The 19,075-nt window shown below is 39.6% G+C and overlaps 1 protein-coding gene across 4 annotated transcripts in view; it reads left to right on the forward strand.

The window, feature by feature from the left end:
* LOC121954837 (echinoderm microtubule-associated protein-like 6) overlaps window positions 1–19,075 on the forward strand; it is a 123,784-nt gene that overhangs the window by 15,902 nt on the left and 88,807 nt on the right. For all 4 annotated transcript variants that reach the window (XM_088086530.1, XM_088086532.1, XM_088086531.1 and 1 more), the window contains exons 3-7: window positions 10,421–10,580; window positions 15,793–15,891; window positions 15,982–16,050; window positions 16,911–17,096; window positions 18,001–18,136. In XM_088086530.1, coding sequence (XP_087942656.1) covers window positions 10,421–10,580; window positions 15,793–15,891; window positions 15,982–16,050; window positions 16,911–17,096; window positions 18,001–18,136 — 650 coding nt within the window. The remainder of the gene's footprint in view (window positions 1–10,420; window positions 10,581–15,792; window positions 15,892–15,981; window positions 16,051–16,910; window positions 17,097–18,000; window positions 18,137–19,075) is intronic.

Here is a 19,075-nt window from a genome sequence, read left to right on the forward strand (position 1 = left end):
TTGGGATACATATGAAATAGAGGCGTCCGCTCCCAGGAAATTTTGAGCATCAAACACTTAATTTCCAGCACTAATTTGTTCTTTTTCTGCTTAAAATTATGGTGGAAATGTCTTTAATTTAGACAAAATAAAAGTCCTCTCCTGCTTTCCTGTTTTACATTGGGATGGACAAAACACATTGTGTAAATATAGAGGAGGATGCATCCCCTGTTTTCCCCGAAATCTACACCCATGTCAGGCTATAAGTAGTTAATGACTCTCTTGACTGTGCACAGAAGGAGTGGAAATGTGTTGAGCTCAGGATGAAATCATTAAGTCTCTTTGACTCCAAAGCGCTCAATATCTAATGAAGACCTGCGAGAAAAGCGGAGGGGATAATTCCTGGAAGCCTCGTTTATTTCAGACACGTTCCTTTTTTTTTGCAGAGTTTGTTAACGGCGGCGGCGGCAGCAGCAGCAGCGTGCAGCACAGGCCTGGTGGCTCTGTGGATTCACAGCTCAGTGGTCTTCATTAAGATGATGACTAAGAAATTATCTGTCCAGCATCCCACCGCCAATCTGCCCCGCAGCCACAAATGTTCCCACAATCTGCTGGCACTCAAACACACTGAAGCGCACACTTTTCCTACACACAGATTTACTCAAACACACACACAAACCCCTCGGGGTGTTATGTCACTCTTCAGTGCAATTCTGAAAGGTCTGGAAACTGAATTTAAGCTACTTATTGTAGGAGAGAGAGAGGGAGATAGACACGAGGAGCCAGAGAGACTGAACTCCTTATCGTGCCATTAAAAGAGGAGAAGATGTAGACTTTATTTTAGGAAAATGTTCTTTCCTCAAAGGCAGCTATTAGACTTCTTATCCGTCCACTTCTTATTCTTTTCTCTCTCTGGAGGCCGCTGATACCCGGCAGCAACTTTTTAGGCAACTGTGAACGGCAATATTTCCACAGGAGTTTAATCAGCTTCTCTCCAGTGTTGCTTTCTCGCGGCCCGAAAAACACGCCGATTTCCTGTTGACCGGATTTGTTCTGAGCAGAATTTCTGGTCTAGATTACACGACCGAACAGCTCGCTGCAGCATTTCCCCTTAAAGCCACATTTATATTCACCGCAGCCGAAACTGGAACTGAGCAGACGTCCTTATCGATAATAGTTTAACAGTTTATGTTTTCATGATCAGTTTAGCTCACTGACAAAATACTGTGAGGTCATTTAACACACATGGAGCCTTCAGAGCGACCGACAACTCCTCGAGCCAAAAAAGAAATGAAATAAAATAAAAAACTGTTGTTAGCGCCCCACAGAAAGTTTCGTTTTCTGTACACGTGTCCCTCAGTTGCACACTTAATACTTGGACATGAACTATACAATGAGAAATACAATGAGATGAGATTTGCTACATTCTTAACTGTGCGTTAAAATAAGGAATAACAAATATAGAAATATATACAGAAATATAAAAGTAAACGCGACATAAGCCAGATACAGACACTAAAAGACAGTTAAATAAACAATATAGAAATATAAAGATAAACACGACATAAACCAAAAATGTGACAGAGATGCATCTTGTTCTGCAGTTTACTCATAAACTCTTGTGACTTGTCTTAACACGATTTGACTGGACATCTCTTGAATGACTTGGGACTTGAGTTATTTTAATAATTTGAGACTTTGCTTGTTACGAATTACGTCAAATTTAATGTGGATTCATTGTTTGTTTCATGGTAAATAACCTTAAAATAGGAAAATTTGCTTTGACTCTTTAAAGATCCCATGGCCTCATACTTACCTGTTTGTTTTCATTTTTTTGTTTTATTTTTTTATGTTTGCTTTGCTCTTTATCTGTTTTTGTTTTTCGGCTCATTGTCCCTATAACATAAAAAAATGTTTATAAATAAAAACATATATTTTTTAAATTTAATGTGAATTCTTCTCAAATGACTTGAGACCTGCAGTGACTTGTTTCAAACTGTTCACAAATCACTTGAAACTTGACTTTCTTTTTTTGGAATAACTTAAGTTAACTTAACTTCTGTTTTATGTTACTTATCTAAATTCAGTCTCTGTTTCAAACTCGACTCCGACCTGGGACGATGTTGGAGCTCGACGGAGTCAGACGATAGTTTGTGGCGGCCCGTCATTGCATCACACAAAAGGGGCCAAAATTAACATGTTCACCTGTGTGTTTTTCCATCGTTTCCCATCCAAGCTGATAAATACCCATTTTTACTGCAAAGTCTTTTGACCCAGGTAACATTTCCCATTAAATACAAGAACCAGATGTTAGTGGGTGATAAATCCTAGTTACACAGGACTATAGTGTTACCTGAAGACCTCATGTAATTTAAAAATTATCCCCTTACGTCAATGTTTTTATGCGGCGCATTCACACGGAAGAAATGATGTCTGTATTTTCCTTTACCGACATTATTCCCCTGCAACAACAAAAAACTGGACACTGTAATAATGTTATCCCATGACCTTTGTGTTTGACGAAATACAGGTGATTCGCCCGGGAATTTTAACTTTACAGTTAGCATCCGATTAAAAACACACGTAATACTGGCGTCGTGCGGACAGGGCTTTAGCGGGATTTTTTTTTGTGCCATAGGACAGAGGCTCTTTATTCAATAACCAAAATAAAACCCAAATAAATAAACAACTAATTAAATGTTAAAACCACTTTCCTAAGTTTTAAACTGTTTAGATTTTTTGTGTTATTTTGATTAAAAAAAAAAAAACGTCAGTAAAAGCAGGAGAGGAGCCAAACAGCCGGAGGTGTCAGGTTCGAAAATATTATTATAAGAGACTCTCAAGTGTTCTCAGTTATCTCTACAAGGATGACAGGGGAAAATAAGCTATTGTATAATGAATAAACACACACACACACACACACACACACACACACACACACACACACACTCACAGAGGAGGAGTTCCTCTGAGCTATTTATAGAAGCTGCCCTGATTTCACCACCTGCGATAAAAAATAAAAAAAAGGACTCACCTACGCTGATTTTAATCATAGCGGCCTGTCTGGTGTTTGTGAAGCCGCCTGCACAGTGAGGTCGTTCTACAGTACTGTGTAGTAATGAGGAGGTCAAAGGTCACAGGGGTCACAGTTCCTGTGATCCTGGACTAAGTTTATCACGAAGGAAAGGGAAGGTAGAGAGGATGCTTTTATTACAGCAGAAGATTTCTGAGGACAAACAGGAAGGAAATATGTCTCACACACACACACACACACACACACACACACACAAAGAGCTAGTTAATTTATTATTCATACGGCATTTACAATATTAATCGGAGGATGTGTGCTCATTCCAGTTTAATAGGCACTATTAAAATAAGTGTGTGTTTGTGCGTGTGTGTGCGTGCGTGTTCATTACCAATTAACTCCTGTGATGAATGTTTCCCAGATCGCCTGCTTTCAGTCAGATCTCCCCGCTGGCAGCAGCAGCAGCAGCAGCAGCAGCCTCTCGGATCTTTGATGTGCAGGAAACAGACGTTTCTGCTCACTTTCTACAGTTTGCATTTAGATGATTTGTCACTTATCTCTGTACACTAACGCCCCGCCTGTCACAACAGTCGACACATCACGATGTATTTTAGGAAAAGTGAGTAAATTTGAATACGTTTTATAGCCTAATTTTCAGGTGAAGAGTCAGATTGTGATGTTTAAACAGCCAGTGAATGATAAAGAAGCAGCATCGGTCTTTCATTGAAGAGCGATTGACCATCGCCTGCTGATCTCCGTGCTGAATATGGACAGTGTTTAATGTGACAGACACGGAAAGCTAACTTGCTAATTACCAGAAAATAGGATCTTTTTGTTACATCTTCCTCTTCTTTTTAATCCATGCCTGTTTCCTGACCCTCATGAGAGGCAGTTTGTATTTTTCATGATCAATATCATACAGAAATCATCAAGTCGTCACATGTTGACTCTTTGCGGTGGACTTCCACGTCTACATATTACGCTCTAGGTATCCTTGTGCGTCTGCTGTTGACGCTACTTTGATGACAATACAAGCACATGGTGGCGTTATGCTGCACGTGGTTATTTTTACCAATGCCGAGACGTCAACAAGATTATTTGTTGGCACAAATGGTCACAGTTGGGCAACACCCCATGGTAAGGTGTAGACTTCCTCATGAAAGTTTGGGGTTTGATGGATCCATCCATGACTCCTCCCACTGGCCTGCCCTATAGGGACCTTCTTGCTCCCTGTATTATGGTGTTACTGGCAGCATTTTAACCTGACGCCATCCAGTGGCGTATCATGCAGACTCAACAAGTTCAGTCCAACTGCTTTTTCAACCGATGCCGCCCCTCTGCGTATCATGCTGCCGTGGCAGGTGCAGTCCACCAGAGTATCATAACAGCACGAATTATTCCGTCCGGCCGCAGTTTCAGCTGACGTCCAGTGACGTATAATGCCGATTTGGTGTCCTAATCTTAGACCAAAAGCACTGCAAAAGTGGTGTTATTTGACAACTTTGGAATGAGAACAAACTGCAATATTGTACAATATCTGAATATCGACTGGTTAAACACGTCAACATACTCCTTTGTTGTTGGTTGAGGCTGCGACTTAATCAGTCAAAGTTCACTAAAGTTGACCAATTAAAAGACGTGAATTTGCTTTGCCACCAGAAAAGAATGTTTCATTCGCCCCTTCGCTCTGACTGAGTAGGTTTAAAAGAGGCGAATATTCACCAGTGATCATTTTGCTCATGCGTGACCATGCCCTAAATCTTCCTGTGTGTCCTATTTACTGACAAGTATCTCTAGTGTCCACACAAACAATGACAGCCGGCTCGCTCTCATTCCCATGGCGTCAAACACTGCCTTTTATTTACGCCCCTCAGCGTGCGATGTCGATGCCAAACGCATCCTTTCATGACTTTATGAGATGCAGCTGACTTTTGACTGACTCCAACATAAACCCATCTGCAGCAGCGTAAACCCATCTGCAGCAAGACTTGGTATTAAGAGCAAGAAGGTCCATGTAAGGAGGGACGGAGGGACGGATGGATCAAATAACTCTGGACTTTCACGCTGTCAGTCTTTTGTAACGGCACACAGTTAATGTCGTGCACTGGTGTTAGTCACGTTATGTATTTGCATCGCATTACATAACAAACATACATATTTTATATAAAAAAAAAAAAATTCTAAACCTAACCAAGTAGTTTTTTTGCCTAAACATAACCGCAATCATTTCACAACATTAAACACAACGTGTTTTAGCAGTATGTCACATAGATACCTTAAAGGGTGGCGCGTGCATCACTGTGAGATGTCGAGGGGCGTGAAAAAGTGCCGGTGATTGAGAACCTGGGAACGAGAATGAGGTGTGACAGCAGCGGGAGTGTGATGTTGTGATAGTAAGATGCATTAAGCTGGAATAATGACTGCAGAGAAGAGTGTGATGCGTCTCCATCACAAAAAACGTGAATATAGTGATGCAAAAAGTCAAACGAGTCGATCAGGTGTCGTGGTGAGCATGTTTACCAACATGTTCTCATCCCGACTCGTCACGTTGTGGCAGTCTGTCAGTGATCTATGACATTTATGTGTCCTTCTGCATCGGCTGTTTACGCTCAAGGATGCCGTTATCGTGCTGCAAATGCACGTGTGCCGGGATGAAGCAGCACGATCCTTATGTTTACACAACAGCACAGAATGTCACAACGTTTACGATTCGGCAACAAGGTCACGGATGGTTAAGGTTTAGGCACAAAAGGCACATGGTTAGGGTTTAAAAAAAACACACACATCCACACGGAAAGCAAACTCTGGACTCCTGCATGAAAATGATTGGTCAGTGGGACCCATCCACCCTATTAGTGCAGTCACATCATTTATTACGTCGTTACCCACAGCGTCATTACCTGATGTTGTCCCTCAGTGTTTTATGCACATGTTTTTGGTTTTCTTTCCCTGTTATAGGTTTTTTGGGGGAGTTTTTCCTTAGTCGATGTGAGGGTCTAAGGACAGAGGGATGTGATTGTGATTTGTAATAATGGGCTTTATAAATAAAATTGACTTGACTTGACTTGACTCCACTTGACTTGACTTGACTTGACTTGACCGGTCCCGTCCAGCTGCCTTCTCAGGAGACACTGTCCGTGCACGTTGCATGTGGACGCGCCCGGTGCCATCTGGCCATATGCCAGCGTATAATAACAGATCCACCGGTTCTGTACAAGTGTGCTCTCATCTGACGCCATCCAGCTGTGTTCCACTTGGATGTGGACGGTGGCGTTTGGCGTCACGCTCGGACACTGAAAGCACTGACTGAGCGGCAGTATTTGAGGAGTTGAGAGGGGGCTGTGTTCACTAACCGTATCTGATAATCCTACAAATTATAACTTTAATTTCTGCCTTTTTACTTCTGTTAAATCCTAAAGAAATCACTGCTACTCTCCTTCTCTTGATCTCCTTGTTTCTCTCTCCAGGTGAATCATTTATAAATCACATTATCACCGCTACACACTGTGCTGGTACACACACACACACACACACACACACACACACACACATACAAAAAAAACAGTCTATTATTAGCAGCTATTTGATGTTTGTACAGCTTCTATAAATAGCCAAGAGGGACTCCATTGTGCGTGTGTGTGTGTGTGTGTGCGTGCGTGCGTGCGTGCGTGCGTGCGTGCGTGCGTGCGTGCGTGTGCGCACGCGTGGCTGGTGTTGTTTTAACTAAACAGATGGCAGTTTGTCCCAAGGACAGAGAGGAGGAGAGGGAAGTGGGAAGTGATGGCAGCCAAAAGGAAAATGGAGATATTTAAAATATAGCAAAAAGGGGAAAGGAAGGAAGAAAAGGAGGAGGAAGGAAAATTTATTTCTTGGCAATGAATGGGAAAGCAAGAGTACCAAAAGGGAGGAATCAAACTGGACAAAAACATGAGAGAGAAATGCAAGATGTTACATATGTGAAGCGTGCAAACGTGCATCAATACAAACACAATTTATTCTCTTAAATTACAGACCTGACTTTGCATTTTGCTGCAGTTTGTGTATATTTTAGGTGAGAGCTTCTTTAATATCACACACACCACCATCACTCTGTGCACAAAATGCACTTTTCAAAATCAAGCTTTGAAAAATATTATATATCGAAATTTTTTTCTACTTTCATTGAGTTAATTTGTCAGCCAACATCAGCCCTAATCATAAATATCAAATAGCCATTCATTTTCAGAATTTTAACCCTTTAAACGCCAGGTTTTTGTCATGATGACTCTATGTTTTTAGATGAAAACACACACACAACAAAATAATTATTTGAATATACTTCGTGCTAAGTAGATTTTTGGACAGAGGAAAAAAAGGAAAAATTCCAATGCAAAAGCCCAGAATGACACCCAGAAATAATATAATGCATGTTTTTTATACTTTGATGGCTGTGGGATCGAAAATTGTAGTTTGAATGGGTTTCAATGGTGCATTTTATGCACATAACAATATGAATGTAGCAGTGTTTTTTAGACTCATTATAGGAGCTGAGCTGGAAATTCTAAGATTAAACAAAAAAATAGACAAATTGCCAAAATTTATGCCATATGCACGAACACAGCCAAAGTTATCAAAAAAAAAAGAAAGAATGAAAAGCGCATAAAATGCGTCAAACAGTCCCTAAGGGTTAACTGTTGTCAGTCAGTACAGTCGCCAGAAAAAAAAAGTGCGTTTCTGCGGTCATGTATCCATTATCTTTAACATCTTAAAACATGCTACTTAAATATCTGTAGCTTTATTGTAAAGACTTCTGCTTCAGTAAAAACCTTAAAACCTTTTTGTGGCTCAGTACTGAACTTTCTTTCTTTTCTTTTTTTCTTTTATTGAGGCCACTCTAATGGCCTCCATTCAGCGTCTCCATCTCTTTCACTCTCTCTCCCACGCAGACACGACTTCCAACTTCACATTCATTTCTTTCTCCGCTCACTTTTTTTTTCTATGACAGCCTCTCTACACTCGTGATGACCTTTACAGGGTTTCTTTTGGCTTTTGTTCGGTTTGTTGGAAGTAAAAGTTTGAGGTGATAAATGGTATGGTGAGTCAAATTCAATTAAAAATTGAAGTTATTTGGGTACAATATCCTTATTCTGTGCTTAATGAGCATAAACAGCTTTTTTTCACATTATTACGACATAATTAAATGTTAGTGTTGTAAAAGCAGTGCAAAAAAGCAGTGTTATTTAACATACTGTTAAATAACGTAAAATTATTGGACAGATTAGGTGCCATTTAATGAGGAAAAAGGAGTTGGACGCATCCCATATGCATGTGTGCTTTGCACTTTAGACCACTGGTTCCCAACTGGTGAGCCGTGTGTGCCATTTCTGTTGATTTTTGCAATGTGTTTTATTTCTTTGTGCTCTAAGCCAACATGTTTACATTTTGTGGAAAAAAAAGATTATTTGGCAGTTTATCAAACACATGGTCCCCCGTGGCTGGACCAGCTGGGAATCACTGCTTTAGGCTTTGTGCTACAGATCATTAAAATAGTCCCTTTAAGTTTAAACCTATACGATTATAGGTGCTTATATTGACTGCAGCCCAAGCAGTAGGTAAACAAAAGTCACACAGACACGTTTTCAAAATTAAAGTCCTGATCGGCTGGTACATGTCTGACGTGTGTAGAAGCAAAACAAAAGCATCAGATAAATATGATAATAAATAAACAGTAAAACATGAAGGTGTGGATGTATCAGCCAGCAGAGAGGTGAGCTCAGGTGTGTGTGTGTGTGTGTGTGTGTGTGTGTGTGTGTGTGTGTGTGTGTGTGTGTGTGTGTGTGTTTTATGATGTTTGACCTTGACTCTACAGTTGTCATGCTCAATCCTCAGCTCCTGTGCCCTTGGCAATGTGGTCGTCATGGCAACCGCAGCAGCTAGCAGGCTCATTGGCTGGCAGGTTGAGGAGGGAGAGTTGATGTCGAAGGGTGTGTGTGTGTATGTGTGTGTGTGTCTGTGTGTGTGTGCGCGAGCGCAGAGCAGACAGCATCCCAGAGATCAATGAGGCTTTGTGGCTGACACACCTGTTCTATTTCTGTTCTGTTTTATTCTTCTGTTGTTTTCCTGCACAGTCTTCTCCTCCACGTTTTACACTTTCTGCCAGCAACACTGACCTTTCCTAACTCCACACACACACACACACACATACAAACGCACACACAGACAAACACCTAAAACACACACACAAAGATAGTATACTTTTCTCTTTTACTCTCCATCTCTTGCACGTCTGTCAGACAGAGGAAGAGGAAAGGAAAGATCTGTTGATGTCAGATCTGGTCTCCATTGAGAGAAAAGACAAGGTCACAGCGGTGACCACACACACACACACACACACATACACACTTCAAGCATCAGGGATCATTACACCATCAACAGAGCGGAGAGGAGACCGTGTGTGTGTGTGTGTGTTGATAATGATGCCATTAAGCAGTGAGTGTATTTATAGCGTTGGCTTTGTAAAGGAGAACACACACTGATCCTGTGAGGGAGATAAAGACGGAGACAGAGACAGGTTTATAAAAAAGTTTCTTTTTTTGAGCTCAAGGTTGATTTAAGAGAATGAACATGCTAAATTTTTTGTGTCTTTTCTCGTGTATAGATTTGTCTTAATTCATCATTTGAAAGTGGACAGAAACAAAAACAAAACAGACTGAAGAGGAATTAAATCATTAAAAATGTCTTTTAATTTAATTTATCTGGCAGCTGCAGTTACACTTCAAATTGATATTTTACAGATTTTTACAAACCAAACATACGATAATTTGATTTAATGAATTTTATTTTTAATTCATGTAGTACACGTTGCTAATTGTGTGTACGTACTTTTACTTTAAGAGGGACTTCACCTACAAAGTGACCATTTATATATCAAATATTCATGTTGCGTGACGTTAAATTTGTGAGGAAAACTTGTTTTTTCTCACATTCCTCTGGCGAATAAGAATCCAAAAATGGTTGACATTGCTGATAAGCTGAAGTAAATGGGGTCCATATTTAACATCAGCAAAAACTATGTCAAAACATCTGTTTACGAACTTTCACAAAACTCCTGCAGTATCCGAATCTCACGTATTGCTCGAGGTTTGACGGTTTGGTGAACGTCGCACAAGAAAAGTGATGTCGATCCAGGTGTCTAAGAAAGTTTTAAATGCAGCACTTTAACTTATAGTGGAGTATTTTTACAGTGTGGTATAAGTACTTTAACTAAAGTAAAGGATCTGAATCATTCCTCCACCACTGCTGATGTGAATAATTTAGCTAAATTAATGAAGTCCACTGATTGATTAGAACCTCAAACCAATTAGATGGAAAACTGTTTAATATTTTTATTTATTTATTTACTTAATTAAATATCCCTTTTTCATTTTTCCTCAGCCTGGCGTTGCACCCGGAGCGCTCGCTGGTGGCGACGGGTCAGGTGGGGAAGGATCCCTACGTGTGTGTGTGGGACTCCTTCACCGTCCAGACCGTCTCTCTGCTCCGCGACGGTCACACACACGGCATCGCCTGCCTCGCATTCAGTGCTGACGGACAGGTAACACACACACATGCAGGTCTCATGTTTGAAATCACACACACACACACACACACACACACACACACACACACACGCAGACTGGACATGATTAATGATACATAGAGAACCAACCAGCAGACCTCTGTGGGATTGTGTGTGTCCAACAGATGGTCTTTGTCATTTAAGGACAAATGCATCAACCTAAAGGTCATAGAAGAATAGTGCTTTTTACACACACACACACACACACACAGACAGTGAAAGCAGCAGGATAAAAGGGGGAGAAAAGGCAGAGCAGGAGTGATGGGAAAGGACACGATGATCGTTACTCATGACTTTGGTTCAGTATCTTGAAAAATCGATGGCTGAAAATGAGCGAAACGTGACACAGCTGATGTACACAAACTAAACCCAACATCAACACAATGAAAAACCCAAAAACATATCTCACATCCATTTTTTTATCCGAAATTGAAAAAAGAAAAGGTGTAAATGCCTAACAAGGCTTCTACACATTTTAAGTTATCCTAAAACCCTAAAGCGCCACGTTATATGGGACGTTAAACAAGCTGTCGGGGTGTTAAGTCGGTGTTCAGGTGTTCAGACTGACGTGCAGCGATGTGAATAAACACAACCCACTCATTCATTTCAATGAGACTGTGGAGGTCCCAACACTGAAGCTCGGGCACAAAGCACAGTGTCATTTCGGCAGAAACTTCAAATGTGGCTCAGCCGTTACCATGGAAACACATTCCTGGTAGATTACTTTTTAGCACTTCTACTGTTAACCTTTCAGCTGTGGAGGATAAAATATATGTAGACGTGGTAACTTTGCAGAGATGCAAAGTTCTGTTTCTGCTGCGTTTTTGGTGTCTGATAAACCTTTAAACTCGTTACGTGTTACTCAAACTGGACTTCTTGGATCGTTTTTCATCCTCTCATCAACTGGGTTTTTTTTGTTTTTATGTTTTCTTGAGGTGGCTGTTGAGGTGTTAGGATGCAGATCAGGATCAGAGATAATGTGGAAGGTATTATTAATATTATTTAGCACTTTTTAACACATTTTCTTGTTTCTTTTTTCTTTCTCTTTAATGATTTATTTTTTGTTTATTTATTTATTTTATTTTTATATATGTTTGTTTATTTATTCATATATCTATATATTTATTACTTGCTATTTTCTTGCCATATTTCTAGTTTCTTGTCTCCCTCTTCCAATGGTTTAAAAAGAAATCAAGTCAGTTTGCTCATGTTTTAAAGGGCTAAGAGGCAGGTTAAGGTGTTAAGTGTGTAAGACAAAATTTTAAGTACAATGCAAGCATGTTAAGGATAAAAGACGAGTTGTAAGTGCATTAAGAACAATGTGACGTGATCAGACTGGGTGTTAAAAGTAATAGATGGGGAAATTGGATGTTGAGGAGATTTTTAGGGTATTATGGGAGTTAAATCAGACTTTTTGCATTTATAGATGAAGTAATGGATGAAGTTTTTTTTAAATGTTACTCATCCAGAAAAGTCAAGATACTTTTAATGGCAATAAAATATGTTTTAAGAGATTATCTGTTGCTTTCTGCAAAGTACCCGTCAACTCCAGCCATGAGATTAATGCAATAGTGTTAAAAAGTGCAAAATCTTGCTGTAATGTCGCCATATCTACTTGTATTATCTCTGATGTTCACGCATGCAAAAAGTATTTTGTTCCTAAATTGCAGCAGATTTGATTCCAGTCATCGGTCTGTGCGGCCGACCTCGTTCACATTGAGCCTGTTCAAATATTTCTGTCACCTGCAGTGAAATCTGGTAGATTTATATTGTGTGCGGCTCCATCATCATTTCCTCCCACTGCCTCTGTGACTCAGTTCATCTGCTGTTAACGTCATCAAACAAACACACTCATGAGTGAGTTTACCGGCGGCTCGATTTCTGACAGATTCAGGAGAGTTGAGTCGTCTTGAGACAGGTGATCAATCAGTTTTCAGGTTTCCCTCCATCTCTCGAGTTTCTCCCAAATGTCAGTCAGCCTGTGAGAATGAAACGCGGCTCAGGTTGTTGTCACAGAGCGATGTATGAAACGAGTCGTCTCCGGCTGTGAGTGGGCGACACTGAGTGAAAAAACAGTCTCTCAGTGTTTCACACGTACAGATACATCGTAGTATTGAGTCTCTGACTTGTCATGAAGCTGCAGCTCTGAAGGTGAGCTGAGCAAATAATTAACATCCTCCGCTCCGACTGGACAATCGCGGTCTGATGTATCCCACCGGCCACAGGAGGCAGCTGTTCATTTCCTGCCGCACTGTCCCTGAGATTGTTGTTTGTTGACTGTGATGATGAAACCGTTTTAATGAAACAATGACGCCTGAGACTAACCTGCATTGTGCTCCTGCTCTTTAAAGTAGGATTTAGGGGGATATATTGGCAGAAATGGAAAATAACACAATAATAATGTTTTCTTTAGTGTGTAGTCACCCGAAAATGAGAATTTTTGTGTTTTTGTTACCTTTGAATGGGCTGTTTATATCTATATCCTCGCTATCTATAGGGAGCGGATCATCATTCGCCATGTTTCTACAGCAGCCCAGAATGAGCAATACCAACACTAAGGCCACATTTAGACTAAAAACTGACAAGTCTTTCCTTTGAGTTTTTAAAAAGATACACATTTATATGATAACAGTGTGAGAACGATCCTCGTGAACAGAGATCCACAAAAACAAACAAAAACGCTGCAGTGTGCATGCCAGGCCACTAGTTGGCGGTGTAACTTTGTAATGACAAACCATAGAAAAACACAACGCACATGCACGAAGATCATGTTCTCACATGATTCACGCTTTGCCACGTTACACGGTGGTCGTGTTTTCAAAAGATTACACCCTGAAACCCGGTTTCAAAAGTTTGCATTTTGTGAAGGAAAGGCCAATCTGCAGAAAAAGTTTAACGTTACACGCAAGAACCGTTTCTGTGTAAACTGATTTCGTGTTTTTGTGTCTGCCTCTGTAGCTAAAGGGAACAAGCAGCATCAGAAAAACAATGATTTCTTCACGTTAAACTGCTTTATTCAATGCAATCCTCACCGTCAGGCTCCACTAAATCCCCCTAAACCTTGCAAACTGTTCCCTTTGGTATTCTAGTGAAGAACTCTGTATTTCTGTTTCTGCAGGCAGTAAAATGAGCCTGATTGTGTCTTGCCTGGTTGTCACATAAAGTTGAATTTATCGTAGTCTAATTCTGTGTCGATGCGCCTTTTAAATGAAGCTCAGCAGGCGACATCGAGCTGCAACACCAGGATCCCATTCACAGTGAATATCAGCCTATTGTTGTCCCAGTATGCATCGAACCGCATTCTCACCTCAGAAAACCTCGAATCTGACCTTCACTGTCTATATAAATATACTTATATAAAGCTTTTCAGAGAGTGTGGAGTCCTACAGCGGCGTTTGACCCCATGGCGTGATTCTTATTAATTCTGCTCCATTGTAAGTTGCTTCGTCAGCTAAAAGCCCAGACTTTAAATCTTAAGCGGCACAGTGCTGTTGTTCATTTTGTTCAAAACCTCCGGCACGTATTCACGTCCAAACAACACAAACAAGAACGGAGCAGCTGAATTCATTATGGCGGGAGCAAAGGATGAAGTCAGATGACTATAATAGACAAACAAAGTGGATGAATGGGCCAATAAAACATCAGAATTTAAAAGAGGCCACGTTTCATTTCTGTCAAAGTTATTCAAATTAATAAGCTTTAAAAAAGTGAACGTTTAAATTTACTGACAAAACACAACAAAAATTCACCCGTCAGTTAGATTTAAAACTGTTTTGCTGCAGTGGAAAACATTTCAAAGTCAGACTTTCAGATTTGGCATTGAGTTTTGTTTCTCCTCCGGTGGCTCTGAGGGCTTATTCCCCTCCGCCCAACTGTTAAAAATGAATGAAGTCAAATCAGAGTTGTGAAGTGACTCTGTAAATGATCCGCGCTGTTGCGTCGGCACTTTTTGCTTCTGGCCGGATCTTAACAGCTGCGAGTAAATCAGAGCAAACACAGAATCAATAAAATAATCATAAATCCAGCTGAATAATAAATCAAGCGCTCGGGCTTTTGGTGCAGCTGATTTATTATTAAGTCGGACCACAGAGTCTGGAAGATTTTATATTGTGCTTTCTGCACCACCACTGTAAAAATGAAAGTTTCGCATCAACAAATCAGCGTAACAAAATAAAGTGAGTTTTGATCAATTTAAGCTTAATATGTGACTCACAGCAAAATCAGAAAGTCCTGTTAATTTGTGTCCTTTGGTCAGTTTGATCAAATAAACTTTTCTTTTTATTATGAGCGCAATATTTTTAGATCAGTTTTTTTAGTGTCAAATTTAAGTTTCATAATGTATGATCACGAGTTCAGTTGACTGAAAGTCCAGAGGATCATTTAATTAACTCATCAAATTAAGAATAAATGCTTACAAACTATTACGAGGAAAAATGTGAGGAAAAAAATCTATATTTATGATTTTTATTATTTATATATTTAGTTATTTATTTATTTTGAGCAAGTAAAACAGACAAAGATAAACATTTTAAAAAAAACAGGAATAACAAAAAACAGATGATAACCTATAAAAGAAACCCCTCTATGAACTGATTAAAATAAGCAACAAGAAACTACATCTTACATGTTTTATCTTTTTAAAGTAACAGAAGTAGAAATTCTTAGTCGGATTAACTCAAAAGTCGTAAATTTAAGATATGTGGTGATATTGCCAATTTTTATCAGTTTGTTGCCTCATTTTTTTAAATGTTATAATAATTATAATAAACTTTTTTACATAGTACTTTTCTTGACAAGGTTACAAAGTATTTTACAAAGGAAACAACAAATAAAAACAACAATGAAATGCAAACAAATGTAAAAAAAAAAAAAAAAGTATATATGAAATATCAGCAAAGTTTTCACTGTCAAGGTTTTTCATTTGTCTTATGCTTTATTGCATTTATGCGCTCAGGGCAATTTAGGTGTAATCAATGTTTTTATGGTTTTGTTTAAGGAGCTCAAAAATTCAGGAAAGTTTTGTAAAATTATATAAATATTTCATGTCAAAAAGTCAATGCTGACCTGAATTATGAGGCAGGAAATGTTAAATAATTACTTTTTCATGGTCCTTATTAATTAGTTACCACAGTTAAAGAAAATCACAATATTTATGTGTGTTGAATAACAATATGTTCTCTCTCTGTAGCGGTTAGCCTCGGTCGGCCTCGATGCCAAAAACACAGTGTGTATCTGGGAGTGGAAGAGAGGGAAGATCCTGGCTACAGCCACCGGACACTCGGACAGGGTGAGTGTGTGTGTGTGTGTGTGTGTGTGTGTGTGTGTGTGTTATATATCTAGACTGTATTTGCGTGCTTACATCTCTTCTGTCCTCCAGATCTTCGACGTCAGCTGGGATCCGTTTCAGCAGAACCGCCTGGTGAGCTGTGGAGTCAAACACATCAAGGTAACACACAGTACACACACACACAAGTAAATACACACTGTTAATTATCGTAGAGTGTGTTTATTTTTCCGTAGAAACAGCTGCTGGGGATCATGGGTATTATAATGGCTATAATAGTGTTTAGAGCACACACCAAACTGACAAAATTGAAAATTTTATTTTGTGCATTTTTAGGGCTTCATGACCATATTGCCTTAAAAGTTCACCTTTTTTTTTAGTTTTCTGAACTATTTAGTGTCTTTTTGAACACATAAAGTAAAGTAATACATTACGTTCACAGTCAATCAGCTGTGACGAACATCTACGTCCATACATGCACACAAACGTACAATATCCAAAAAAAATATTTTTAAAAATAATAACAACAAAAAAATATAAAAAATAAAAATAAATAAAGTATTTAAAGAAAATATATTTTAAAATAATGATAAAAAATCATGATAATAAAAATTTAAAAAAAGAAAATAAAATGAATAAAATAAATAATATAAAAAATTATCAGTTGGATGCTACTGAACTCAATTCTCTAATTTGTTTCCTTATATTATTGTTAGGACTAAAGGACCACTAATTTGTCCTAGAAGATGTGATGTGGTTAAAAGTTAAACTTGACGTTTCATTCTCAAACTTGGACAGCTGGATACGATCAAAAGTGGCGGAAAAAGTGATTCTTGCACATGTAGCTTAATTATCCAGGTGACTCTTGTGTTCCTGCTCTGAGGATCATTAAAATAAATGTTTAAAATGACTTAACAGTGAGTAAAAACACTCTGTTCTATACTTTCATATCTAAATAAAGGCATAATGAACATAAAAATAAAAGTCTCCTTTTGTCTCATATGTCCCTTCTGTCTCTGTAGTTCTGGTCTCTGTGTGGTAACGCTCTCACTCCAAAGAGGGGGATTTTCGGGAAGACGGGCGACCTGCAGACCATCCTGTGTGTCGCTGCGGCCAAAGACGACATCACATACTCCGGGGCGCTGAACGGGGACATTTACGTCTGGAAGCTGCTCAACCTGATACGAACAGTTCAGGCTGCACACGGGGTGAGAAACCATTGGCCTCCATTAAAAGTTCTCACCTACAGCAGCCATGAGTCAAACGTTGAATATTTACCTCCCCAAATAACCATTTCTATATCAATCAGTCATGCTGGGTTACCTTGAAGTTGTTAAGAAAACTTTGTTTATCTTGAATTGATTCACAAAAATAATTGAATATGTTTATTTATGGATTGATTGGGGACCAACTATTTTTGCAATTTTCACCTGCCCCTGTAATTTCACTGCGAAAGAAAAATGCCAAAAATATGGCAACATGCATTGCAATTATTCGGAAAAGCTGCAGTGAAATCAGGCATTTCAGGCTGCAACCGTCACAAAACAGCTCACAAATCATTGAGGGCCTGAACTATGCTTCTCAATTTTAGCTCATATACTACATCATGTGAAAATTAGGGCTGTAGGCGTTAATGTGTTAATCGCGATACGATTAAGGTCCGTAATAAATGTGTTCATTTTTAAAAATCGCTTTTATTGCCAGCTAATATTCCCATAGAGGCCGACTTTTACTGATGATACTGGTATCATATAAAACTAGCAGAGCTGAGGAATCTGGTCATTGGTACCGACCATGTTATCCTAGCTTCTCAGTAAGGGGGAGCTATAGCGCTCCAAAGTTAGGTCAAATTTTGGTCCATTGACCTCTGACCTCATGATACCTGAATGAAAATGGGTTCTCTGGGTACTCATGAGTCTCCCATTTACACAAAACCCGATGCGAGTCCCTGTGTGATATGAGGTGTGCATGTGCAGAGAGGTCAGCCATCTCTGACAGTTAACTACGGCTACACCACTTGGACAAACCACATGTCACGATCTAACTTACGTGTCACGGTCCAAGTTTTTTACACTTGTGTGTGTCTGTGTGTATGTTTGTGTGTGTGTGCAGGCTGGTATCTTCAGCATGTATTCCTGTGAGGAGGGTTTTGCCACAGGAGGCAGAGACGGCTGCATCCGACTGTGGGACGCCGACTTCAAACCCATCACCAAGATCGACCTGCGAGAGGCCGAGCAGGGATACAAAGGTACTCAACGACACACCGAAATACGGCTAGAAAGTTATTCGATTAAATTAAAGCTCAGGATGCTCAGGCTGACACTTATAGTTTAAATGCACCCTGGTGGAAACGTAATTTCTTTGATTCATTGTTGCCCTGCATCAGCCGAGACGAGAAACAGAGACAAAAATGATATTTAAACCGTTTTTAATACCAGGCGGAGGCTGACAGAGACTTCACCAACTGTCTGTGTGAGACCTTTACACCTGTACAGATGTCTCCTGTTTATGAGACTCAAAAACTCACCAAAAACACCCTGCAGGCTTTTAAAATCTTCCTTTAAACCTAATTTTCCCTGAATAAACCCACTGAAGTGAAATATCACTATATCTCTTTTTCTAAAGGCAAAATCTGCACGTCACTCTCCTTACAAGAGAGGAATAAAGAGTCAAGAAAAGGTCACTTTGAAATCAAAGACTCTTTTCTCAGTTGAAGGTTGTGACACGTCAGTCTTTTTTTGGGAAAATGTGGAGGAGGGGGAAGATTGAATCTTTCAGCTCCATTTCAGGCGCTCTCTTTTATCTCTTAAGGTGTTCGTAGAGACCTTTAATTGTCGTCTTCTGTCTGTAGTTGGAGACAGGAATGACCTGATTTTCTGTCTTTGCGGAGAAGTTTTTGGGGTGTAAAAGTTTGTAAGGAGGAAGGGACTGACCTGATTTTGGTGAAAAGCCAGAGGTGGTGAATATTTGAACCTCTTTCGTTGTCTGGCAGAAGAAAGAGATGTTATTCCTTTAGGAGAAGCTGCGGGGGTGAACCATTAAGCCCCTGGCTTCCTTTTTTACCTCTCCTCTCTGAAGATTTTTGAGGAAAAGAAATGAGGAGGTAAGGAGGTAAAGGTTTTTTCGTCTCTGTTCCCAGTCAGGGCTGGATGTGGCCTCGTTCTGGAGAAGTTGGAAGTTTGACTCC

This window comes from Plectropomus leopardus, chromosome 13 (assembly GCF_026936395.1).
Source record: "Plectropomus leopardus strain MGB_pleo_1.0 chromosome 13, ASM2693639v1, whole genome shotgun sequence".
Lineage (NCBI taxonomy): Eukaryota > Metazoa > Chordata > Actinopteri > Perciformes > Serranidae > Plectropomus > Plectropomus leopardus.